This window comes from Electrona antarctica (genome assembly GCF_951216825.1).
Source record: "Electrona antarctica genome assembly, chromosome: 23".
Lineage (NCBI taxonomy): Eukaryota > Metazoa > Chordata > Actinopteri > Myctophiformes > Myctophidae > Electrona > Electrona antarctica.
In genome coordinates, this window is record NC_136804.1 from 24,620,890 (window position 1) to 24,634,909 (window position 14,020).

The 14,020-nt window shown below is 41.7% G+C and overlaps 2 protein-coding genes across 5 annotated transcripts in view; one reads left to right on the top strand and one right to left on the bottom strand.

Moving 5' to 3' along the window:
* Positions 1–1,629: 1,629 nt before the first annotated feature.
* On the bottom strand, positions 1,630–4,575 carry ndufb2 (NADH:ubiquinone oxidoreductase subunit B2). The gene is made up of 4 exons (XM_079493807.1): positions 4,323–4,575; positions 3,328–3,472; positions 2,423–2,523; positions 1,630–1,740 (listed from the first exon to the last, which is right to left on the bottom strand). The coding sequence occupies exons 1-3, from the start codon at positions 4,406–4,408 to the stop codon at positions 2,437–2,439; spliced, it is 318 nt and encodes a 105-aa protein (XP_079349933.1). The 5' UTR covers positions 4,409–4,575; the 3' UTR covers positions 1,630–1,740; positions 2,423–2,436.
* Positions 4,576–9,291: 4,716 nt separating this feature from the next.
* Positions 9,292–14,020, top strand: part of kmt2e (lysine (K)-specific methyltransferase 2E) — a 51,568-nt gene continuing 46,839 nt past the window's right edge. For all 4 annotated transcript variants that reach the window (XM_079493799.1, XM_079493798.1, XM_079493800.1 and 1 more), the window contains exon 1: positions 9,292–9,604. The gene's annotated coding sequence lies outside the window, so the exon portion shown is untranslated. The remainder of the gene's footprint in view (positions 9,605–14,020) is intronic.

Sequence of the window (14,020 nt, forward strand, 5' to 3'; positions counted from 1 at the left end):
CATAGGGGCTTGTTTGTGTTCTTTTTAATCTCTATTCTCATACTTATTGATGTGGATATGTTTTAGATATCATGTGATCATGATGTATCGTGCAGCAATTTGCCTACAAATATTTTCCTTGCCTTCTGTCACAACTCTTTTCTCCCCCACCCCACAGTCGAGTAGATTCTGTGTTTACTTCTCCTCTTTTCTGGGTTTCCTCCTTTCTTGGTAGCCAGAGGTTTGGGGCTATTTGCTGACAGGGAATAGATTTTGTTTGTTTTTTTTATTCAGAGAAATGTCAACTTACATATCTATGCCTGAGCTCTTTCAGCTAGTGCCACTTTTTCATTTAGCAAACAAACAAAAAAAACAACAGAGGGTGCTTTGAGCCACTGTGGTCTATCCAAAGTAGTCGTCGTATTCTGAGGGGAGAAATGTAAATTGAGGTTTCAGTGGGATGATTGAGTATTTTTTTAATGATTCCAATGATGTGGTGCTGATGTGAGATGTGTGTGTGTATAGCTTGGGATGTGCAGTTCTTCACTCTCAGGGAATGATGCCATGGACATGACCTTTTTGATTAACCACCAGCCACATCATGGACACGGGCAGCATGTTCTTCCAACTTAACATTCATATCACATTTTATAGTTGCTTATTAGCTCCTTTCCAATCAGTCAAGAAGGTATTTTAGTAATTGTGGTCTTTAAGCTGATCAAGTTTGTAGGATAAGCTGTAATTACCAAGTTAACTTATCAATTTGTAAATGTCACTGTTTACACAATTTGGCATATCCGCTACCCCACACACACAGAATAACACTTCCAAATTCTTCAGCTCTGTGTGACACGCTCCTTTAATCAAGTCTACGAGACAATTCACCCAAGTGAGTGACACCTAAGCTGTTGCCAAGTAGCTTTAACACCGTTTGAACAGTGTCTGACTTCCAAAGCTTTGCTCAGGTTGTCGTGGTGCACATGACCTGAGTTAGGCCTGTCACGATTACAAAGTTTTTTTGTATTTGTTTGCCTTTAGGCTATGTAATCACAAATTGCACTGGGTAAATTATTTTAAATAAAGAAATTGTATGGAAACAATTGGCAATTATGCAAAAGTAATCGACAGGCCTAACCTGAGTGATTGTGATCCCTAATGAGGCATTTCACATAATCCTGACTCAAAGAACCCACTATTAGTATTAATGCACCATTCAGACATAAAATAAGTATTGATCACATTGCCAGACTGATTTACACTACACTTACACACCTTCCAATTCTTTGCATGTCCAGTCATTGAAAACACAGGAGCTAGCCTGCAGGCAGGGTTTACGTTGTAGTGTTCATTGTACAGGATCTGGTCCCTGACTGTTGCTTTTATATGGAGATCTCTTGGCATTTTGTGTTGTGTGCCGATTCTTGGAATGGTTTGTTTTCAGATTTAGAAAGCTTATGATTTAAGTATACAAACACTGGCTAACTGTGACACTGTTACTTAATGCATTGCATATTGTTTCTGCATTTAAAAAAAATGCCTGTAAATAAAATGTAAACTATTTATTAGTAGACTTTTTTTTATGGTTAAATTAACCCTAAGTAACTGCTTGCCTGGCTCTTCACATTTTAGAATTATGATGGTGATTACACAGACAGATTAGAATAAACACAATTTTATTGGTCTATGTACAACAACGCCTTTCAGCGGCTTCTGATGAATTCCAGAAAGACATCCTCAGCACCCTGGAACCCAGACGGTGATCTGTAAATGACAAACTGATTAGATGAATGCATTATAAGAGTAAAATATATATTGTGCAAGACTAGTGCAGTGCATGCTCGATCAACTACAAATTCTTTCATTAAAACCCTTGTGATGAAATGGATGATTCTGGTAGCTTGAATTTAACCCATCAACACTAAAGCGACATGCCAATCCAAATAGTTTAGCAATAGCAACCGTTGCTAAGGATGGCAAGCTTTCGTCACTTCATAGCTGTCAGTGATATTTTGCATGTGGCTGTGTTGTTGAACACACGTCGGGAAAGTTACACGACAGCCACCCACGTGATGGCAATAATACTAATCACTGTAGTCTTACTGTGCATTATATTGGATGGTGGTTAAAGTTGATTGAGTTGGATACCGTTTCTCCCTCTAACATTTCCTTGCATTTCTAATTCATTGAAATAATGTACTGCAGGCATGGTTGACTAGATTTAGTAGACATTTTGAAGCTCTTGGTACTGAAATTATTTATATGGAGAAATCTCAATGGGTGAGAAGGAAAGCTTGCTCCTCTTAGTAACCATTGCTAACGTGCCTAATGGACAAGGACGGGTTGGGGTCTTAGCGAAGGGCTAATTCCTTTGTATAATCGATAACTGTATGAACGAAAATACATGTTTAGAAACTTTAGATGTCTTAAGGGAGGAACAGGTCACCTTCTGGAACTTTACTAGTCTTCATCTTCCTCAGCATCATCTGGTGGGATCCCTAGTTCCTCATCTGTCCATGCGGAGGTATCGGGCCATGGAAAGTGACCCTGGGAAGGAAATGACAGTGATTAAGTCTGTCAATACAGACTTACAGAGTCACAACTTAAAGATCTGGCATTACATGTCACAGAGTAGAACATATATGGTAGCTACTTTGATGGATGGGATGCCAAGTCACAGTGGCACTGACTGTACATTTAATATAACATTTGTATAGGTCAGCCTAGTTTCTTGTGATAAAGGATATGAAAGTTGCAATTCCTTCCATAGACAGCCCTCTTCATGAGATAGAAAAGGCTGCTCTGATTTCATGACAAACTCGCCAATATTGCACATCTACAGGCGACAGCTTGTGCAATTTAACAGATGGTGCGCATGCGGCATGACATTGAAATTCTGTAAAACGAGCGATCCCCAGAGGCTACTAGGCCTAAACAACTTTGCACACAGGTGATGCTGGTGTAAAACGCAGCAAAAGGACTTAAAATAATTGTGGCATCACATCAAAGATTCTCATAACCTATTTTAACAGATTTTGGATAGGATAACCTGTCCCTAGAGGTGCAATCTTGTTGAGTTTGTAATTTAAATCAGAAATCTCACGAAGAGGGTTGTCTCTCTCTGACACACACACACACGTCTGCCCTAGCCAGAAGCTGATAGTGTGGGAGGGAGCTTTCACATCGCATGCATGACATTTGTGATTTTGCCTTTTTTTGGCCTGCAGCACAGCTGCCTACTAAAAATCATACTGGTCATGATTGTGTGCGGGCTCCCCCCACACAATGCATATAGCCAGGTAAACAACACTGGCACAATATACATCTAGAGTCTAGACGTAACTCACTCACCAGCACAGCATCGGGATCATGCCAGCAGTGCCAGAGGATCCAGAACCACATGGCACCACTAAGGATTTCTGACTGGATCTGCTGGTGCTTGGTCAGTTGTGGATATTGCCTGTACTGGGGCTCTATGTGTGGTCCACCACCAGCCCTGGCATAAAACATAACATATTTTACAATACAATACAAAAGTACGAAATGTGACTCTAGTAGAGTGGGTTACAACCAGTGGTCCTTGAGGGGGTTCCAGGTGGTCCCCAGCTAAATGATTGAGAGTTGGTAACCAAATGGACCCTTATTAGATCTTCAAATCTTGAGAGTAACATGAAACCCATTTGGTTTCATGTTACACTCAAGAGAACATTGTTGTTAAACATCTGTTAATTTACAAGATGTCTAAACAATGAGAATGTAGAAGAATTGTTATTTTGATCAACGTTTGCCTGTTATCTCATATGGTACCAACATCAATACAGCATGTTATTGGGACAAAATCTTATCCAACGACAACAAAATAGACAGTATTGGCTCTGAGAGGCTAAATCTCATCAAATGGTGGTCCGTGGCTCAAATTGATGCCAAATTGATTGATTGAATTATGTATTAACAGATTGGAGAATTGCAGTACATTTCAAGCACAACTCAATACAAAACTGTTAACTGTGGACGACACCATAAAGCATTACACTCGTTTGCAATAGGGTCCACCATGTTTAATTCATCATAACATTTAGATAGGTACAAATATACACTTCTATAGCCAAAAACAATAACTAATGGACCTTGATATGAACAGGGTTGAAAGCCACAGTGCTGTAGTGTGCACTGTATTTGCTCCATAAGAATAATGATCATTTGTTAACTATGTATTTTATGTACTAGTCTTAATCTTAGCAGGCTAGTTTGACTGATGTAATAAGTTAAGTTATATTATTGCTGTGTAAGATCACAGCATGCTAGCATGCTAAGTTAAGCTAGATAGCTTTAATGGAAACACGTACCTTCTAGTTACTATTTTTTGTGGCCCACGTCGGAAGAGTTGCGTCCCAGCTCGAAGGACTCCCATGGCCCTTCCTAAAGACGCCATGGTGGTGGTGTTTTTTTAGGGAACTATATTCTTCTTCTTACAAACGTTATTGTAAAAACGAGAGAAGGGAACCGTCCTAATGTCACCTTCCCCTTGTCAATAAATGCCCCCCGATGCAACCAGAACTATGATTGGTCAAATAACAAGGACTGGCCAGTGTCTTCTGTTCCGATTGGCCGTGGTTGTGACGTCCAGGAGCTATTTAGAGACTTAAAAAAAGAAATAAGTGAGTGAAACTACGCCCTCGTGTGGTCAGTTTAGAGATTTATTTATTTTTCCCCCCAGCCAATGATCATATAATATTACAAAGCAATCCACAAATAGCAACGGTTTGAATAGGCTTTTTTTTTTTTTTTTAACTGGCAAAAAACAATCTATAACTCATGATGATGATAACGTTTGGCTCATAGATGGGAATAGGTGCATTTCCATTTGGTTGCACTCTAATAAAAGCTGTGGAATATATGTGGACTTCTACTTGCCATTAGGATGACCAGATGTGACGTCCCTCTTTGCGTGGGACAGTCCCTCATTTCCAAGACTTTTCAGGCGTCCTACATATTGAGACCCACATTGTGACTGGCAGGCAATTGCATCAGTGTTCAAATGCCCTAATAGTTCGTCCCCTAATAGTTGGCCTTCTGTTGTAAAGCTCTCTCATTGTCTCTTCCTGCGAGATGTGTTTTTAAGCCTGTTAAAATAGCATAAAAATAAAGCATGATTTTAAAACAAAATGTGAGACACCAAGGGAGTTTATAAATGATAGCCAATAGGCTATCATCAAGGCATTTAAGCGATACTTCTGTCCCTCAAATGAACAGTTTGGATCCGGTCACCCTACTTGCCATGCTACTTGCCATGGTTTGAGTTGCCGAGCTTGGCAACTCAAACCTAACCCTGTGAATACATTGCGTTGTTATAGATATGAAATACTGTCATTAAATATTGTTTATTAGTTATATAACTAATTCAATTGTTCTCCATACTTCGTCCTCTAGAGGGGGTCAAAGGCCAAGTTGTAAATTCTTATGAACGGGGATTTTAAGGGGCCATTTGATTGGTTGTGTTCTTGACTTTAGTTTATAACATGCTTTTAATGTTATTACGCCCTTTTATGCTTTTTAGGGGAAACACTGACATTCCAATGGAACTGTGGCAGTGAGAATTCAAGTGCTTGTGCTACTAGAATGGGAACAAACGACAGACAGACAGTGTTGTTTTAATAATATTAAGAACAGCTTCAGAATGTGTGTGTACACTGTACACATTATAGATATAGCCTAAGATAAGCATTGATAAGCACCAAGTTTAAAAAAAGAAAGTCTTAATTTGTCTATTTAACTGCTTTAAAAAATGTACACACAAAATATATGCGATACTTTTCAGTCAATCGAGCCAGGAAAGGAAACGCGCTGCTAGAGATAAGACCCTGTCCTGTCGGTGGCGCGCCGACGGCGCTACCCACGGACGCGCGCTTGCCTTGGTGGTGTGTCCGTTGTTGCCATGTCTGCGTATTATAAGAAACTTTGGACTTGTTTTTCTGTAAAGTTGCTTGTAAATATTGGTAGTTGCGGGTTGCAGTTTTTATATTGTGTTTGTTGTGTGTCAGGGCCATACCAGATTTGTATTGTTAAAATGTTTCAAAAACATATTGACCACATTTCAACCTTTTTCCACGATTTTCTGTTAGCATAGAATAGCATCTAAGCTTGTAGAAGTCGGTAGTTTTGGGCTTGTTTTCGTAGACCTGGCCGCTTATTTCAATTCAATTCAAAGGAGTTTTATTGGTATGAGAAAACGTACATTTGTCATTTACATTGCCAAAGCAGAAGTGGAACAAGACAATTAAAATAACACAATGTATTTACAAATAAATATTGGGATATAAATAGGAATTAAATAAAGGTGTAAACAGAGCTGTGTTACATTAACACTTTGGGTAATACTATTTTGTGAAACTATAAAAAGATTGTGCATTTTCTGTCAGAGATATGATGCATCCATATAGGAGACGCTTTATTTCTCTCACACAATCTGGCAACACTGGGTGGCGTACCACTGTCGATTTCGACGCCATCTTCTACCCGACTGCTACACAGTTAATAGTTTCTTTAAAAAAACGCAATGGTGTTGCTTTTTTTTAGGTTGAAAGGGGGAGGGGGGAGCAGGGAAATAATCTCACATGAGAAAGAGAACAATCGTCGTGTTGGTATCCTGACAAATTGAAAGTATGGTTTACCTTTTTCACCATGAAATGTGCGCTAATGTTAATGTAACTACACTGTTATATCTAATGGCGTCTCTCTCTCTGAGCTGAGCTGCGTGCGTTGCTCCACAGACAGTCAGATCTCCGGTTGCGCCCCTCTCCCCTCGCAGCTCAGAACCCGCCCACAAATTCTATCCAAATGATGTCACCAGAAGCCAACCATTTCTAAAAAAGAAAAAAACGAATTCATGCATCAATTGGTTTTAGGGCTATGTAATGTACATAGCATACGGCAGAGCGACTACACATAAATTGAGATATTCACCCATTGCATCCCATATAATAAACCGAGACCAGAATAACAACAAAAAAGAAATAAAGAAAGAAAGACTTGGTTGTAATATCACCACCACGCACGCACCATGGTCATAATATCCTCTGGACCCGTGAATGAAAAATGCTGCCTTTCCGTGGTCTTTATATGATCATTGTTGCCGTTGTTGCTAATCTTGCTATGTGCGAACGAACTGAACTGAAGGATAAGGTGGCCTGTGCTCTGAGCCTCTGACTCTGTCCATCTAAACTCCGTCCAAAAAACCTTTAAAACCTGACGGCAAAAACCAAACACACAGCAGCGTAGCGTAGTGTAGGGTAGAGGTTGAAGGTGCGCATGCGCGAGGGGATGCGGTTTAGAGACAGGATCAGCGTCTGTGGGTGCGAGCGCGCGTGTGTGTGTGTGGGGGGGGGGGGTGTGGGGGAGGGTCAGCCCAAACGGAACAAGTGATGTGAATAGAGCGCCTCTCTCACACACAGTCACACACACACACACACACGCACGCGCGCATGCACACACACACAGACACACACACCTCAGCAGATGATGTCAAAAGGGATTTCGCTTATATGCAGCGGGCGGCAGTCGGCGCTCGGCGGTGCGCGCTCGGCAGATGATTTATTTTAAACTAAGTAAAACAAACCTGCAGCTTTGTTTGAAGTAATTGTTTCAATGTCAAATATTTTGAAATAGTTTCAGCCATCACCACCCACCCAGGCTTGTTTGGTTGAATTGTTGGTTTAATTGTGTTGTGTACATATGGATTTGTACTTTGTACAGTTCAAGCGTGCATGCATGACCACACCAGTGATGTGGTGCAGATTGCTGCTGTTTTCAGTAGCCTATATCTTCCGTTCTGTTCGTCCGTATTTTATCCCATGATTTCTCTTGTTAGGCGGTGTTTTATAGACTGCCCCCCTCAAAACAGTCAGTTCAATAAGAAAAACACTGCCTCCCTTTGTAAGGGGTTACATAAGAGCTTACTACCTAGTAGCGTAGTAGTACCGAATAGGATATTGTTTGCTTTAGGTAGGCTACTCAACATATTCATTTTGATTTTGATAATCAAAAACACTATACACTACAAAATGCCCTGCGTGCAGGTGTGGGGGGACAGTCCAGTCACTACAGAGAATTTTCACAAAACAGAGAATTGCACAAACAGCCCCAAAAAGTTAGTTTTGCTGACTACCCGAATTTTTCTTGTTGTAAGCCACTTCACAAGGGCGCTATAAATTGTAATAATAGGCTACTAATGGGCTATTTTAACTTTGTTGCACACAGAACAGACCAGAGGTGTGGTTTTACAATTCCCTAAACAACAAAACTGTAGCCTACTGAAATTAAGACACTTGTGTATATCGGCCTAATGATAATTATGACATCACAAAACTGAGATAGCAGGGGGGGCATGAGATATATCCCCACCCTTTCTTACTCTGTATATAGTGTTTTTGAATTTCTGGTGTTATTTCTTATATGTTGATGAATTGGATATCTAGACCAAATGGAAACAAGGACTTTTTTGGTGTTCCTTTTAGACTATTTAGTGTTTGACTTTGACTTGTACTGTTTAGCATTTCTGTCTAATAAAATATTAAATCAATCAATAATTTGCAAATAGACAACAGGGACTGCCTGGTGTATAATTCGCTGTGCGACAGTAGTGCCGAAAATAGCCGATCTACAAGCGCAGTTGTGAGCTTACAGGTTTCATTGATTGAACAATTGTATTCACAGTAGTCTATGTAGAATGGGTATATTTCAACGAATGTACAGGTCAATACAAAAACAACCAGAAAAAAGCACTAAGACTGGTTTACAGTCCTCCATTTTCAATTCATCAGAACATTTAATGTAGGCTACAAATAGCTATACACTTCTAAAAAAAAAAAAAAATCATCATATATATATAGTCCATACAGTAGGCTATGTATGGAAAAAGGTGAGCGGGAGTGGGAGCCGCCCATAAGTAGGCTACTCTTTAAGAGTGGTTTTGAAGGAGTCTAGGGATTAACATTTCTTAACGGCTGTTGGTAGGGCGTTCCATATTTTAGGTCGGCTATGTTCGGCTATTTTCGTCCTACGACCGAGCATAAAACCCAGAAGTCGGGGCATCATGACATGAACGTGAACACGCATCATCCATCCATCCATCCCCTTTAACATGGACGAACCACGGCCGGCGCCCCTGTAAAATTCGGCCCGGTAACCCCGTAGCATGTGGAGGCGGGGACTGCGATCGGTGGCCGGGGAGGGAGGAGGGGGGCTCGTGCAGGAGGCGGAGTTCGGCAGTCCTGCCAGGGCCGCCATTTTTGCAAAGGGGAAAAGAGACTGGGTTAGAGAGAGGGGATCTAATTTCCAACAGTCGGCGTAGCTAAGGTAGGGCACAATTTTAAACGGTTCGGAATTGACTCGCAAAAAAGTCCCAGCTGGAAACCCCGTCAACGCCGGAGAATTGATTTTGACAGGAGAGGTATCTTTGACGGGACAAGAACTAAGCCCCCCCCCCCGAACGTTTTGAAACGTTGTTGGTGATCCGCAGTGTGTGGACAGAAGTATTGTTTTGGTTGTGGAGGCTGTGTGGAAAAGCGACGGGGGTCTCACCCAGCTCCCCCTAATTCTTCATTAAACTTTTCAACAGTGGACATAAACGGTGAGTAGACCTCCAGTTGGACGTTAATTACATCTAAATGCAAGCTACTTTGGCTTAGTTGTTACTTGGTCAAGCAGATCATGTTGATGCTGCTGGCTAGTCTCAGGACACACAACATTAGCCGGTCTGATAAGAGCTGCTGGGAGTTTAATACCACCAACCAGAATCGACTATAAATGATAAATGAACATGTAATAACAAACTCACTGCTAGTGGTTGTTGTTTGGGGTAAGGTTGGCTCTAACGTGATGCGACCAGAACAGTGCTGGCTGGCTAGCTAGCGCATGCTACTAGCTAGCTGCCATTAGCCTGACATAAAGTGAATAAGGGCTGAGTGTGTTGCATTACATTAGACGTCACACGTTAGCAATCATCAGCGATGGCTTAAGAGAAGTATTTGGGCTCTGCAATAGTTCATATAAAACAAAACTCGCCTGCGAGCATAGCTAAACAATACATCCGGCTGTTAATTTAACTCCCTAGTTTCAAGGAATGGACCCCCATGTCCATTTTACACTCCGTGTTAAAGCAGCAATCTCTATTTTTTTTGTTTGTGTAAAGCAAATGTTATGTGAATGAACAAATGTGCTCAATTTGGGTTCAGTTATCTGGCTGCTATGTAATGAAAGGGGCAGTTTCATGCCTCTGCCATGATCAACACAGTGAGTAACAGACTTAACAGTAGATGTGCCCTAAGACGTTATGTTCCCCTTGTTTGGATGCTGTTTCAAATACCACAGGGTGCATTTCAGGTTTAAATTATCCAGTATGTTTGACGTGGTGGCATTCATGGCCATTATAGCGCTCGAATTTCAAATGTTTTGTTGTAGTCGTTGTGTTGAAAACATCTCGCTTGTCAGCTAAACTAACTAGCTTTATTTTCCAGCCAATTAATCGGCGTAAGTTATTTTTGTGTATACATAGCCTACACCCAGCCCCGTGCAAACCACAGCTGCTAAACACTCAAAACAAGCATGTTTATGATAATGGTACACCAGCACCTTGGCGTGAAAACATGACATCTCGGTTAGATATGATCATATGCCCCAGTCAGACCCCCCCCTTGTTCTGCTCACCACGAACATAGTGCATTATTTCCGTTCAGAGTAGACATTTCTTTTCAGACAATGCCACTGACTGTACGTTACAACGCCAGAGGACAACGAGCTGTGTAATAGCCTTAATGTAAACAAAATGGTTGTTTAAATCTGCTCCGAGTTAGATGACCAGCACTGTCTTCTTAACCATTTGTCTACACTGTACTAGGGAGAACATTGTAGTCTTAAATGCTTTGCATCAAATCGCCATAATGTCCACAAATATGTACAGGTTAGACCTGCTGCCACGTATTAACACATTTAACAGCTCGCCGTGAAACTCGACCGTGCCCGTTTGTTTTGTTATAAACAAGACTGACGTTTCGCGATTACTTAATTTAGATTCAGGCTGTATGTGTGCGGTTCAAATGCTGCAAACGTGGGGGAGGGGATCTCCTCAATTTGGGCACAGGCAGCTATCTCACCCCTCTGTCTCCCCTGCCCAATCCATGCCGACTCGTCGTAACTTCAACTTTAGTGAATGAAATATACAGCCCCGTCGGCTTAACGGCGAGACAACGCGTTATTTAAATCCGCAAAGACGGTGGTTTGGTACATTGAAGAAGAAGGCTTTGGGTTGTTGTTGTTGCGCGCATTGACCTCACTGCACCGAACGACGTTGTTGTGTGACGAACCAACTAAACGTACTGAACTGAAGTAGTGGCCGCTCGTAGCTTCTTTAGCTAACGTTAAAGCTTGGTTTTATATTTTTTGTCGTACGGCGGTGTCGAAGGCAGCCGATCTACAAGCTCACAACGCGTCGCGGGCGCGAAGCGTTGTGAGCTTGTAGATCGGCTTTTATTTCCCAGCAGCGACACCGCCCCACGACGGAGCATAGCTTCAGCTAATAGCCCTACCATACCACGCATTATGGCGTTAGCTCCCACTGTGGCTACCGGTTAGCTTCATACTTCTTCTACCAGTGGCAGGCCCAAAGAAAGATAGTCCCATCCGAATCATACGTCTACTAACGGACGTCGGCTAAAATTACAAGACTTTTGTATATTCATCTGATCCTGATCTTCGCGTTCGGCTTCTTATATATCCGATTATGACCCGAACGAATGGCGTATTTTTGTCTAGCATGCGCTGCGTCTTCATCAGAGAGAGGCCATCCCCGACCATAATTATTGCTAGCAACGTTAGCTTAACTGGTCTTTTCCGTTCGACGACGGAGTGGCACATCAAATTATAACGGCAACAACACATAAGACGGTACCGGCAGAATGATACCTATAGGGAAGAATGTGTGAAAGAGGCCATTGATAGCTTTTCTCGGGGGGATTTTCTTCCCGTGTCGATTGGCGAGGCTCCCCTGGCTAGTACACGATTTGGGTTCGTTGTCCTTAGAAAAAGCGCTATGAAAATGGCGACGGACCAGAGTGTTGTGGTAACATAATAGCAACGTTCTGCTGCCCTCCACACCCCTACTGGTAGAGAGCTGACTGCAGCGCCGACACACTCACTGGAAAGCAACTACACAACAACACACAAATTGATGTCAGTCCTGATCAAATACAAACAGTAACCACTACAAACGCAGACAATAAATCATTTATTCTTTTTAAATAGCACTCTATGCTCATAGTTATTTCAGACGGAGAGGATTATTGCCGACAGTCCCTTTTATCAGAATGTGTTGGATAGCCTACTGTAGTAGCCCTCCATAACTTGCGTCACGACATAAGCCATTGCTACTTGACTTCTATATCGGCTGATGATGTCATATTATTGTTAACGCAGTTTACTAACAAACGGAAAATAATACCTGTTTTGTTTGGTTGTTAACATACAATTTACCACCACCAGTAGAAGAAAGACTTTGAGTTACATAAAGGAATGCAAATATAGAAAAATGTTAAGAGTCCTGCTCATTGATCTGCTTAAGTTGGCCATGACTGCTATGTACACTGTCCTCATATACATGGTTTATACATGTAAAGGACATATGATGGTTTTAAGAACAAACTGTGTGTAAAAGTCAGGAAGAGAGCATGATTGACTACAGTACGTTTTCTTATACTCAAATGTAAGCTGTAACCTTAACTCTGGGTGACTGATTTCCCCTGCGGGATAATAAAGTGGATGAGAATCATGCTCACAATAAACAACTAAACATGAACCACTTCGATCTTTCCTTTCATGCTTCTTAATAACTATTAACTCGCAACCTGCCACCCTAAGCATAAGAAACTTCTCCAGGGTGTTTTTGTGGGAAACAAACCTTTATTTTGTGAATCAGCACAGAGTTGTCATAAAATGTTGCACCATGATCAGTGCATGATTGTGGTACTGTACCTGTAGCCATCATACTTTGGGGTTGGGGCCTTCAGGGTCAATTTGTTGAAACAACAGCTGTGACTGTCCACCGACATTGACAAAGACCCCCTACTCTCGGTGAGCCCCTCCCCCTTGATCTTTGCCACAAGCCAAACACAAATGCCTGTCTTTAAAAAAACGACTCAAACGTCCAGGACTTTTGTCTGCTTGTATCCAAAAATCAGGGCAGTGGTCACACCACAGCCGTGTGTTTTAATAATAACTGAAATGAAAATAATGTGTTGTGCTTATACTTTGAACAAACGTGTACTGCTCTCCATTTTCCTTGTGCTGTTGTCAGTCTCTTTGCTGCCAGGAAATGCCAGTGCAGCACAGTAGTCGCATCTAAAATAAAGCATGAGAAGAACATGAAAACAAAACACATAGGAAATCAAATTGAGGCCAGGTCTCAGCCGAGCATAGCCAAGTCCTCTGGGCTTTCACTGCTCTCTGATGGTGTGAAACAGTCCTGTCCTCTGCTCCTAGTCGGTCCGTGAGACGAGCTGGAGAGAGAGAGAGAGCCATGGTGCAAACATTGGCACTCTCTGCTGCTCAAATGCCTGTTATGAGACTGTTGCCAAGTATGCCTTTTTTCCCGTCCCTCTCGAGTCCTCTCTGTATTGTACTTGAGTGGAGGGAAAATACATTTAGGTTAATTGTTAACGGTGATGTCAGAATTTTGGCTAACCTTTCCAACACCAGAGCTGATTTTCATAAAACATAAGCAGTGCAGCTGTTCCGTGAAGTTGTTTCACTATCTATCACCACCGCTGACTGACATTCTGAGACTGTGATCATGCTCTCGTTTACTTAAAGTTCTGAATTTCTGATCGAAAAATAAATGGCTAGAATGCTAAATTGTGCTTAGCATGGGATTCGCCTCTTTCCTCTTGTGGATCCAATGCAAGAGTCACCTAGACCCAGTGACGTTTGTGATATTAATGATATATCCCTCTGAACATCCTTAGTCCAACACACTGTGTTGTGGGGGCCTTTGAGG

What these genes read in the sequence shown, in the direction of transcription:
- ndufb2 (XM_079493807.1), bottom strand. Translation starts at nt 4,408, where the DNA reads ATGGCGTCTTTAGGAAGGGCCATGGGAGTCCTTCGAGCTGGGACGCAA. An exon ending in CAAAAAATAGTAACTAGAAG is followed by an intron (nt 3,473 to 4,322) that starts GTACGTGTTTCC and finishes GTTTTATGCCAG; the next exon opens with GGCTGGTGGTGGACCACACA. An exon ending in ATGATCCCGATGCTGTGCTG is followed by an intron (nt 2,524 to 3,327) that starts GTGAGTGAGTTA and finishes TTTCCTTCCCAG; the next exon opens with GGTCACTTTCCATGGCCCGA.